This window comes from Cryptomeria japonica, chromosome 11, assembly GCF_030272615.1.
Source record: "Cryptomeria japonica chromosome 11, Sugi_1.0, whole genome shotgun sequence".
Lineage (NCBI taxonomy): Eukaryota > Viridiplantae > Streptophyta > Pinopsida > Cupressales > Cupressaceae > Cryptomeria > Cryptomeria japonica.
Window position 1 is genome coordinate 466,508,344 of NC_081415.1, and position 13,281 is coordinate 466,521,624.

Consider the following 13,281-nt stretch of genomic DNA (forward strand, 5'->3'; position numbering starts at 1 on the left):
ACACTCAGATGCTAAACCTACCTAGGGTTTGCTATGCGCTAACACTCCTATCATATGCGCTAGACAACCTACCCTACGTGCTAAACTGACAAATTCCGACCCAAAATTGAAAAATGTGACAAAAATAAATAAAATTAAGCAAAAACAAAGATGAATTTTGACCACTTACTGGTGGGCCATATGCGGCGGGTCTCTGGTATCGCTTGACGTGCTCAAATCGGTGATAGGAATATGGAATCAACATCGTGGTCAGAGATCCAAATGTCACAATCACAAGGAGACAAGTGTGTAAATAATTTTTTAAAATCACTTTTTACCTTTAAATAGGGTAAAATCAAAAGATTAATAAGTGGGGCATGCATTTTACTCCCACTTTTTCATTATTAACCTTATCAACATCATTTTTTTGGGAGATGAATCAATAATGTGCACCCAACGCAGTCAATATTCTCATATTACAATTAATGAAAAAACGACCACAAACTTGATAACTTTTCACTAGATCCTTGATTCATCTCCCGAGGGGGCATCATCAATATCGTTCATCAAATCTACATCTAGGGAATCATATCGACATTTTGACACACAACATCATATGAATCAGATTTTGGCAACATATCCAACAATTTTCTTTGAATCAACATGTGCACACACGTCACTTCAAAGAGGGGCAAAATGTAGACGTATAAATCTGACCACTTTCCTAAATAAATATTTTTTAACCCCATTCCTCCTATTAATTAAATTTTATTTAATTAATTTCTTCATTTTCATCTATTTGATTAAATAAATTACTCAATTTATTTAACTAAATTCACTTAGACCTTTTCTAAGCCTTTAATTAAATAAATCACTTTATTTAGTTAATTCCCCTTCCTCCCTTTTTAATTAAATTTACATTTAATTAAATTGATCCTTGCAAATAAATAAATCTAATTTATTTATTAAATCCCCCACCGGTATTTATGCAAGTTGCATCTATTTTAGTTGAAATAAAACATTTTAATTAAAATCCTTTTCCCTCACCCACTTGCATTTTCCTACATCTCCCACTTGCCTCCTAAACCCCTTCTAGATTATTCTAATCACTTCCAATTTAGCCTAATTCATCTCCTAATTATTGTCACATTTCTAAGCAAAGGGAAGTCACTTCTCAAAACCTCCAAAGTCTTCAATAACCATTAAAGGCTTTGTGTCTTCAAATGGTTAACCTCTAAAGTCTTCCAAACCAGTAAAGGCTCTTACATAACCATTTATGGTTAACTAACCTTTGAACTTTGGTTAGAGACTTTCCTCTAAGTTAACTATCCTTTTTGACTCAAGGGTCTGATCAAACACTTATGGCTTTGAACATGGTTATCCATTTAACCCTTGCACAAGAGTTTACTCCTTGGGTAAAAGCTTTATCCATTGGATAACCCTAACCTAACCTTAACCCTTACCTCCTAGGGTAACCTTCATGTCTTCTCAGACATTTAATGCTTCTTGCATATCCTCTCAAGCAACCTCTTGTTGACAATTGTCACCATTTCATTGGTGAGAATTGTAAACATGGATTGATTAACTTTCAATCCTATCCCTTGTTGAGATTATTTAATCGTAACCATCCATTGCCCTATTTCTCCTATAAATAGAGCTCTCATTCTTCGTTTTCTATATCTCCAAGTTTTTATGCATCTACATTATAGCCTAATTTACTAAGCATCTTAGTCTCTCTTTGATAAAAACATCATCATAGCATTTAGAAGTATTTTTCACATCATAGAATATTCATGCTAGGCTAATATATCATGTTAGGATAATTTGTTAATCCTTTATCACATCATCATCTTCATCTTAACTTAATCATCATAGTTTTAACACGTCATATAGATCTTAGAATGCATTCATGCATGTAGATCAAATATCACTCATTCTTGGAGTTGTCATTCCTAAGTCACTTGCTCAATGATCTAAGAGCAAACCATTGACTTTAGGGATCATGTGAGATAGAGAACAATGGGACACCCCTTGGGAAGTTAAACTAATTGAATTAGTTCATATACTTGCACGAAGAGTCTCATTGGTATGTGGGTCTTTTGATCTTGATTTATTCGTTTTGATCACCGAATTTTCTTGCTTACAATAATTATAGTGCCTATCTCTAGATATCTAATATCTAAGGAATCTAACTATTAATAAGAGTTTTTTCTTAATTTGACCCTAAACATACCATTTCAAATTTGACTCAAGCCATGGGACTTATGGTCTTTATTGACACAAGGATCCAACTACTCTCAATTGCAAAGAAATAGAAGTATTTAAATATAATAATTTCTTGTTTATTCGAGCTACTTATCCCTTAGCTGTAAATTGAATATCACATACTATCACATGCCAACCTACTAATAAAAAGGAAAGATGATTCAAAATGTGAAATATAAATCATAGATCTTGGATTTAAATAATTAAATTCATTTTGTTGTATATTCATCCAAAAGAAAATACAAAAAATAATTTTTTATTAGTTGATTAGCTCAAGAAAATATTTATTTTGGGGAAAAGAATAAAAAGAGAGGTAGTAGAATTATTTATTTGCTTGAATTTAGATTGTTCATGTTAGTTCTACACACACTCAAAATTGCAAATTCAAACATGAAAAACACAATGGTAGCTCCTTTCACAAGTAGGCTTTGAGGCTTCTTAGACATAGAAAATCAAATAAGCATCTTGTTAACAAGCTAATATTATAAAATAACAAAAATAAAACAATAATAGAAAAAATATATAACCTAAAGTAAACAATCAAAGTACTCAATCAAGTCAAATTGAGATCACTAAAGTATTTCTCCTAAATCTTTTACTTCTTCATATCTCACTAAGATTTTTACACCCATGTGTCTTGGAATTAGGGAAGATTGGATGTATGTTGTCCTAGGTGAGATAAGGGTGACTCAACTAGTGTAAAGAGTACCCAACATAGAACAAATTTATGAACAAGCAACTACGTCACTACAAATTCAAGAGGAAAACAACAAGAGTCATGTAAGAGAACTAGACAATGCAAGGGAACTAGCCCTCTAGTACTAATTGATAAGATTAGAGGAATGGTGTCTCAACACCTTTCATGAGATAAGAGTTAAACTTGATCCAAGCTAACAACAAACTTGGCCATAGGAGAATCATTATAACCACATCCCTTTAGAGGATCACCAAGCAACACTCTCATATCAATACTCTAACACCATACAACAACATTCTCAACCAAAACCAAGTGAACACAATGAACAATCAACAAACAAACATTGTTGCCACTATTAAGACACTCCTCCTTGTTGAAGAGGACATTGCTACAAATGCTCCCCCATTCCATTGATTCTTGTCTTGTGAATAGAACAAATTGCCACCACACAAGATGTACATTTCCAAATATGTGATTGTCAAACTAGATTTGGTGATCATATATTTCTTAAATTTGGATTTATAAGATTTACGGAAGATTTTTTAAAATTTAACACTCATGATGAAAAATAATATTTTATAAAATTAATGATTTAAATAAACATATAATATGAGCTTTACCACATATGAAAAATTTGATTAAAACCTTCAAACCTAAATGAAGATATATATATACACACATACAAACTCACCGTTTGTCTCCTCTGAATCCTACACTGACCCACTTTTCTCTTCCTCAAGAATCTAGCTTTCGTTGTCAGATCTGCAATGTTCTAATGCTAGCAAACAAATTCTCTCATTCTTTTAGACAATGAAGTTACTATGCACAATCCTTAAGTGAATAGAAATGTGAAAAATAATGCTCCAAATTCATGCCACTAAATCTAAGGTTTGGTATATTTGGGTGGCAGTCAACCCAGAGTTCCCCCGAAGTCTCCTTTACACAAAAGGTTTCTTCAAAATTCTTACAAACAGAGGTGGCATCCATAACCAAAACCACGTGTTGCCCATGAAATATTCACCTTTGAATTTTAATTGCATATGTAGTCAATCGCTTTAAAGATTTCCCCGGAAAATCCATTTAGAAAAGTCGATGCGTTCTTGATTTCTTACTGCAGAATCGGAGACAAAATCGAAGGCATTCAATCTGGCGGTAGCATATTGGAAGAGGTTATTTGGTACAGGGGGCAGAAATTTAAGCTCCAATCCGTATCTAATTGTGCCCAAGAGGTCGCGGTTTTGGATGGCATGGAATTTCTTCAAATATTGCTCAAGCCTTCGCATATTTGGGTCTCTAATGATCTTGCTTGTGGCCGCCATTATCGGCGTCACTTACTATGCCGTAATTGTTACAACTTATGGCCCTCAATTATTTCACGGAGGTTTTGAAGCGATTGTAGCATTTCTCATTATCGTTGTTTTCCATTTATTGGTAAGTAAATTTTTTTTCATTAAAAATCAGACTACAAGTTACTACCGATTTTATGGTTTTGTTTGTCATTAGATCTGAAGATATTAACTTCTGGTCGGTACCGTAAAATTTAATGTCCACCCCCGTGAATAATCGTCTATTTGAACGAGTTAAGTGGTTCAGCTCAAAATTTTAGGGTAAATTAACAAATTTGTGATCTTTACTGGATAATCTAAAGTTCGTTACCTGAATACAACCAAGGAATTCAGAGTATAATAATTTTTTTCTTCCGTATTTTATAGTGGATATAATTGATGCATTCTTTTTAGATGTAAGGCTTCTCTCCCAATAAATAGTTTTTGTTTATATATAATAAATCTACGTACACAATCTGAAGTTTTGAGATGAACTCCAATTAAGTTAGTGTAAACGCCAATCCACACCAGAATAGCAAACTGGTGTCTTGGGCGAGTCACTTGCAATTATTTAAAATCATATATGTAAGCTTGGGGATAAAGCGTTACAGAGATGTTTACAGCCACTTGCGTTTTTAAAGTTACTGTAACCTTTCTCAAGCAGATATGTCAAGCTTTCTTAGTTTAAAATACTCCACTATTCGTTTGTGTTTATATGTTGAAGATTATTAAGAGTTTCAGCAGATTCCTCAGTGTGATTCTTCTTATTGTTGTCAGAGGTTCTTAAAAGTAAAACTATTTCAATGTCGGTGATTTGTAACGAGCTTTTCAATGAAGAAAATCATTTGTGTGGTTTGATGGCTGCTACTCGGGCGTCTGACTGATTCAAGGAAGTTTTTCCTTTGACGCGGATCTTGGCTGCCCCAATTTACATGAAAACACTTTTCTCATTGAGTGTGATACATTAGGGCAGTACCGTTGCAAGATGGCGGTCTCTAATGTTTAAAAGTAGGCATTTGGGAGGGAAGAATTTGTACAAGCCAATTGATGAGAAGTTAATGTTGGCTATTTTTCATATGTTCACGCAATTTTGCCAACATCTCAAGATTTAGGCAGGCGATATGCAATGCTAGGTATTTCAAGGGTAAACCAGATCTTAAAGGTCTCAGGTGTTATCTTGAGTAGATACTATCTTGAAAAGTGACAACTGCTAGGTTATGATTTCGACATTATGCAGCAAAAGAAAACAATAATGTGAAAGGAAATGCCTTTTCTAGAGAGGAGGGAGGCAAGGCCCTCTTTTGTGCAATTTATCATATGACTTGACAGTGTTGAACCAGCATACCTAGAATGGATACAAGACCATTTAGCCAGTAACTAATCTGACAATCACAAGTGGGCCAAATTTGAGACATAAGTTTGCGTGGGAAAATAAATCTTTTACGATAAGGAATTTTTTAATTACGTATTTATGTTGGACCCCATAGTTAAAACAAGGAATGCTTTTAGAGATGCGGGCTTCCTAAATATAAGGCCATTAAGGGTTTCTCAAAACATGACACAAGAAAGAAAGATATTTTTGAGAAAGTTTCAAGATTGATGTCATGAAGTGTGCTCAAATACTTAGTGTGGCAGCATGGTAAGCGCATGACAGTTAAATACCTAGGGGTAGTGCAATTATTGGCTGTTCATAGCCAAAGGTGGCATGAAGATTCCATGGACTTCATCACAGAACTCCTTAAGTCTGAAAGCAACAGCTAGTGCAGAAGTTTTTAGCTCAGTTCAGAACTTCAGCACAGGTTCAGCATGAACATTCGAGTTATTTCTATTTTGTAATTCATTTAAATGATAAAGTGAAAATTTTATATTTAGTTAATTAAGTTTAATATAAAGTGCAGATAACAGTAATTATTTACACTTATCTTCCAAGTCATCTCGTGTGAGATAAGATTGAATTCTTGGAAAATTAGATTTTTTAGCTGAACGGTATAAAGATAGATGCAAGATAGAACTTTAATAACTCAGCACAGTGTAATAATTCTGTGCTGCTGTTAGTTCTACAGCTGTGGAGAGTTCTTTGTAAACTTCCAGAGGAATGCAAAGCAGATTTCATGGTGTAAATTGTTTGCGTAATTGTGTTCATTTTCACAGTTTGAATTTCAACAATTTGTGTGATTAATTCAATGTTTTCAAAGCATTATGCAACAGAGTGATTGCATCCTTATACAGCTGTAGAACACCTCTCGGCATAATTAGTCATTGTGATTGGAATTTCAATAGGAAGTTTTCATGGACTTCATCACAGGTCTCCTTAAATCTGAAGTGAACAGTGCTATTTTTTTTAATAGTTGCATGCTTACTAAGTAAATACACCTATTTCTATGGCCTATTTCATCAATTTTCAGTAAGCAGGATCATCTCAAATTTAAGAGAACATGTTCATAAACTTTGTGGGAGTTCTGAGCATCCTATTTTCACACCCAACTTTTGCACAGAATTTTTCCCAAAATTTGGGTCACCACTTTGGCTCATAGTTATTGAAATCATTCACAGTCAGACTAACAAATAAAGATTTTAAACAACTGCTTTGGAAGGCCATCTCCATCTTTTAGCTGTGTATATACATTTGGAGTGGTCCAAATGGCTACCTCTGGCTGAATGGTGGTTTAACACTACTTTCCATACACCAACTAAGATGGTACCATTTGACATACTGTATATATATCCACCTCCTACCAGTACTTCATATTTGCATGGGTCCTTGAAGGTTCAGGACCAAGGTTGAAGATCATGTGCAGTCTTATTACACTCTCCAAATCCTCAAAGGTAATTTGGTTATGGCATGAAATAGGCTGAAGCAACTAGCAGACCAACATGGGAGCAAGAGACACTTTGAAGTTAGAAATTGTGCTCTTTTGAGAGTAGAGATGTTCATATGAAACAATAGAAAGACACTTTGTATGCAGATTTTATGGGCCTTGCAAGGTGCCCTATCAGATTGGCAGCATGGCTTACAAGTTGGAGCTATTTCTCTTCTTTCCAAGTACACTCAGTATTAACCTTTTTCTTGTCCTTTGAAGGTTATTGCCAATTGGATTTGAGTACAAACAGAGGTTTTCAAGCTGAACGAGGAAGGAAAAATCATTTTGAAACCACATATATTGCTAATTGATGAGTGAAGAAATTATGCAACGAGGCAATTACAAAATATCTTGTCAATGGAAGAACTTGCAAATTGGAGATGTGATTTGGGAAGATGAGTAGTACATGTCAAAGTATCTGCAACTATCAAGCATGGATGGTGACACATCATTGAAGTGAAGGGCATGTTATTCATCTATATGTATAATTGTTTTTATGTATGCTCAACTATGTTATTGGGTTTTCTAGGAACCTAGCTGAACATGAGCTTGCTTGAATTGGATTTTGATCTCAGTTTGAGTTTGGCCTAGGGTTGGAAAACTAGGAGATAAGAACATGAATTATATATATGTGAGAATAAGTAAGATGATAATGTTAGAGTAAAGCACGAAGAATGAATTATATGACATGTGTAAGCCATCAAAGTATATTAATATATGATCTTCTATATATTAGAGAGTGTGTGTATAATTTCTTATAATTTTGTTTGTAGTTATTGCACATCTAAGTTCTCATTTTTTATTGCATAAAACCTTAAACTTTGGTCTAAGTGTTTATGTTAACATAAGGGGCTCTTTAGGAAATGTGTACATATGAAAATACTTGGGAGATGAATTCAAGTTCAAATATATTCCCAAACACATTAGATACAACTTTTCTCAAGTGAGACATCAATTTATTGATATAATCATGCCTTGGGAATTATCCTTTTCTTTTGTGTGAGGATAGTTTGGAGGAGAGTCACTTCCAAGTTCCAACAACTGGAGATGAATCATGTAGAAAGGATGGCAAGATAAAATGAAAGAATATATTTGCCTATTCTAGCAGAGGTTGAATAACCAAGAGCCATGCCTAAGAGGGATTGAGAGCAAACTTCTTATGCTCTAGGGGAGAGCAATACCTTTTTGGATGTACCTGTATGAAATCCTTTTACAGAAAGAATACATAATGATAAATGAATGATTAAATTGTTTACGACTGGAATGGTATTGTGGTATTGTGATAGGTGATCTCTAGGGAAGTCTAGGCACTTCACTCCTATGAGCATCACCTAGATGTAGTTGAGAATGGTCTTTAGAGATGGGTTCTTGTGAACTACTACACATAAAATATGTGGTGATGTAAATTGACTTGAAACCATGTAGTTGAATCTCAATAAGTTGCTATGTAATTTGATACTTTGTGAAACTACCATTTATATGAAAATGAATTTATGAGAGTTCCATAATGACTGTTTCATAAGGCACAAAACTTGTTGAAAACTTGAATGTTTTTTCAAGTGGGGTAGTGTTGGTGTACATTTTATCATATACCGAACATTAGAATAAAAATGTCCAATGACACTCTATCCTCTCTTGAAAAATCACCGCTTATGTTAAGATTGCGAGAAGATCATATGGCGTTTCCAAGGTTTCTTTTGTCAGGTCTTGAAGTGCGGATAAGCTCAATGGGCGTTGTGATATGCTGGTAATACACAAAGGGACTTCGCTTGAATTGTTCACAACTTTGGGATTTAGACGGGTTTATCAATTGGTGCTCTTCTCTTTTTTTTTGTTTGGATTTTTGGATTAAGACTTTCAAAAAAAGGATAAAAAGGATAAGGGTTTAGAAGTCTACTCTACTCCTATGAACTCAAGAGACGGTGTTGATTTGGTGAACTCAATAAACCACACTTTGCTTCGCCTCACTTAAGACAACTACACAAAGTGGATGCAATCTTCAAGGAATGGGCTTATGATCGGAAGTTTAAGCATACACAAAATGGAAAGCTCAGACTAACTTTGCACAATGAATAAAAATCATCTATTCGTCAAAAGTATGAGCGGAGATACACCACGAATCAATACTTATCAAATCTTTGATTCAATCTAACAATATGAAATAATATCTAACTAAGGTGTTGAAGAAATTGAAAACCTTGCTAATCACTCAAATAATAGAGATTACAAAGCCTTAAGAAAAAGCACTCAAGTAACGTATTATCTGAAAATGACCTTCTTGCAACAATATTTCAAAAACCTCACTCTCCAAATGAGAGGAGGAAACCTTATATAGGCTCACAAAAAGTTTGAATGGCCGAGATCGAACAGTGATCAAGGGCCCAGATTAAAAGATCAAAACCTTGATTAGGGTTTCCCAAAACTCTAATAATTGAACAAAAGAGGAGACAAGTGGTGCAGTTGCTAATTTTACTGAGGTGGGCATCCAGTTTCCTTTTCAGTAGATGCAATGCATCTGGACACTAATGGTCAAACCTCCTCCATGGTGACACTTGGCAAACTGCCAATTTGGAAATCAACCATGTCCACGTCATCAGTACATGTGGCGAGAGTGTTCTCCCAGTCAGCTACTTGTGCTAAAAAGTTCTCATCAATGCGTATGAAATTCGAAATCTTGGTGAGATCATCCTTGAGAATCGGCCCTGAAACTTTGAAGAAGTTTCCTTGAATCTTGGCCTTAAAATTTTCTGCACGCAAATGCTTCTCTCGCACTTCGTCCTGCTGCAATATTTCAGCTGCCACAAAGAAGACCTTGTCCTGAATATTCTTGATGGTCCTTCGAACACTTAGCCTCTGATTTTCTCAAAGATTCAACCCTGGTTGTCAAAGCAAAGTACCAAGTGCTAAAATCATATCTATTCCCTGACTGATTAACTTCTCCATCTACTAGGTCTTGTTGAGAAAGCCCTTTGATTGTTTTTAGACATTGAATTATTTTGCTTTGTATATCCTCAATATCCTCCCAAGCTTTAGCTATGTCTTGAATTCTGCTCAATAAGGAAGAGGTGGAGTCATATGCTGATACTAGGTTCTCAACAAGTATGTCAGCACGCTCCGAGGCATTAGAAGTCCATCCTTTGACTTCTCTGAAAGTGGCCTTCATGTCTTCATAATCTTTTATTGATTCTTGTGGAAGATATGGGTGGAGTAACTGGTAGTTCCTCCCGATCAATGGGTTTTGTCAAATGCCGAACATATCTCTTCCATTGCTCATTTTCACCTTCAACCTTCTTTCTTTTTTCAACTTCCTTGTTCAATCTTGCCTTGAGGCTATTGCAGGAATCATCAAATTCTTGAACCTCTTGGATCTTGGTGGTCTTACCCAAGCTCACGGTAGTGACCTCATATTCCTCAAGAGTGATATCGTCCCGAGTTTTACGTGTTTTCGGTACAGCTACCTGAATTGATCTGAACCCTTCACTGTTTCTTTGAATCAAAGAAAACCTCTTGGTTGGCTTGGGTGGTTTTATTTTACTTGATTTATCTAATTCAGCCAAGAGTGTTGTTGTGTTATCTACCTGATGAACCTCCTCTGAAACTTTGGCTTTCATTCTTTCCCTCAACCAATCTGGGATGGTTGATTGTTCCATGCCACTCTCGTCAAAATTATCTTCAACTTCCTTAGGTGCAGTAACTATGCCATCAAGGAATTCTCTCTGAGGTTCTAGGTTCTCAACTTCTAGAACTCTGGTGGGAGAGGGGGCTGACTTGGTTCTTGAACCATTTCCTCCATGATTTCCTCAATTACGGGAGGAGTAACTTTTGTCTCATTATTTCCCATTCTACTATCTTATTTTTGTTAATTAATTTCAATTCTTACTGGAGCAGTAGATGTAGCGCTTATAGTCGAATGACCTTCGCCAGACCTATGCATTCTACTCACATCTGCATCTCCAGTGATTTTCTTTCATTTAGCCTTTATGGAATTCTCAATGGGCTCTTTTCTCTTCCTTGACCCAACACTCTCTGGATTCTTTGGGTTACTTGATGTACTCCTGTGATTCGAAGACATGGACTCATCTGTCCCATGAGATCATAGTAAGGCAACATTCCTTGCTTTGAGTTGCTTTGTTCTCTGAGCTGCCCACCATTTGGAGTATTCGATCACAGGTCTCATAAGATCACCCAGGTCAACTCTTTTAGATTCCATCCAATCAACTAGAGCAAGAGGTTCATTCTTTAGGATGGCATAATGTGGCTGCTCATATTCATTGTCTTCCTCAAGTTGGTCTGCCACTCGAAATACCTCGAATGCCCTGATCAAGCTCAGTGGGATCCTGGACTGCATGTGTAGCAGCTCGGGCTGATGGACATGTTTCCAGTCCATTTCCAACAGTGAGAGAATACTCTTCCGTCTTTTGTTTCCTTCTTTCCACAATCATAAAGTTCTCCAACTGTCTTACTACTTCAAGTAGTATCATTCTGTTTGTAGGAAACATGGGTAGTCTATATGTCTGTTCGGAGAATCCCTGGATCCTTAAGTAGGTGAACTTGGGATATTGATATATCCAATATCCAAACCTGCTCATAAAATCCTTTGACTCTTGAGAGAGTTGCTGATGAAGACCTCCCTGAAGGGTTCTCGTGATATGCATTAGGAATGCATCATTAACTCTTTTCAAATGGAATTTCTCCTCCAGGTGCAGTTGTGGATAACAATCATAAACAACAAATTGGTTCTCCTTATTTCCCACAGCTCCTTTGCATACAAGGCCTCTATATTTGTATGTCCTGGCTAAAGAATAGGTCAAATATGAATTCATATAAAAGGTTCTATTCTTCTCCAAATTTCTCAACTGATCATCTAGATTATCACTGATGATTTGGGCCCAATTTATCAACTTAATGCCAACAGTTACTTGATGGATAAAACAGTACATCCATGGCTCGAAAGGAGCACCTTGCTGGCTGCCCATGACTCTGTTTAGTAAAACGATGAGGTCTCCGTAATCTTCTTTGAAATATGCCCTCACAAGGAGCTTAAGTATCTTGGAAACACCTTTCCTAGGTTTCTCCAACCATGAGTGGTTGATATTAGCCTCATATTCTTCTACATTGTCATTGTATAGCTGGGTTGCTTCACCCTTGGTCATGTAGACTGTGTTGTGGTATTCAGGGATACAGAAAGCCTCTCTAATTGCTACTTCTCCAATATTTGCGAGAATCCTTAATCAGATGCTACTATCTCTCTATTCTCCAAGTTATAATGCCTGGAACACTCTACTATCAATTCAGTACATTGCATTGCTGGAAGGAAACCAACAACCTGCACTATACCATTCCTCATCATTCTCCTTGCTATCGCTGTAGGTAATTGAGTGTTTGTGCCAAGCATTCGCTTCTTGAATTCTCGAAGGTTTATATGCCCTAGGTTTGTATCTCCCACTTGTTTCCACTTGGAGTTCATTTTTGATTTCGGAGGGGAATCTTTGTCGACTTGGAACTTCATCCTGACCTTGCGTGATGTTCCAACCTCGGAGGTCATCCAAATCTGCAAGAAGAATAAACAAATTTAAGTTAGGATCTGCATTTTAGGTGCAGATTTGAAATTTAGTAGCTAAGTGTATTATGATTCTCTTCCTTTCCAACACTTAACCTCAAAAATGGGGTTTTAAAATCGCCAAACTCAAGAACTTCAAGGTCTGATTTCAATAAAAAATCAGAACCTGAGAGCAAACTATGTCCAAGAACATTTGATTTGGAGCAGAAAATGAGAAAGAAAAGAAGGGAAAAGAGTTGAATCTGTTCTTTCTCTTTGGAACTTTAAAAGAATCAGGTAAGAAACCCAATAATCTGCCTATAAGATTCATTTTCACCTTCAAAAGAATGAGGAAGAAAGGAACAGAAGCTGCTTGAAGGTGGAACTCAGGGGTTTATCTCAGAAAAGCAGAGAATCTGTCCTTCAAATAGTCAGGGTTCTTCCAAAATCTGTGTATGAACTTGTGACAAAATTGTTGAAAATCTCAGACTTAACTTGAAATCTCCTTTGAAACCACTTCCAACCTGCAAAAATCTCCTTCACCTGCACAAAATCTCTCTTAAATACTCTCAACTTGCTCTTGAAAGTTAGAACTTCAAATGAAGAAATGAAATA

General features: G+C 35.9%; 1 protein-coding gene across 1 annotated transcript in view; it reads left to right on the forward strand.

Annotated features, from left to right (window-relative positions):
- The first annotated feature begins 3,644 nt into the window (after positions 1-3,644).
- LOC131068445 (probable protein S-acyltransferase 14) overlaps positions 3,645-13,281 on the forward strand; it is a 32,662-nt gene continuing 23,025 nt past the window's right edge. Inside the window, exon 1 of the mRNA XM_058003635.2 lies at positions 3,645-4,372. Coding sequence (XP_057859618.2) covers positions 4,184-4,372 — 189 coding nt within the window. The 5' untranslated portion in view covers positions 3,645-4,183. The remainder of the gene's footprint in view (positions 4,373-13,281) is intronic.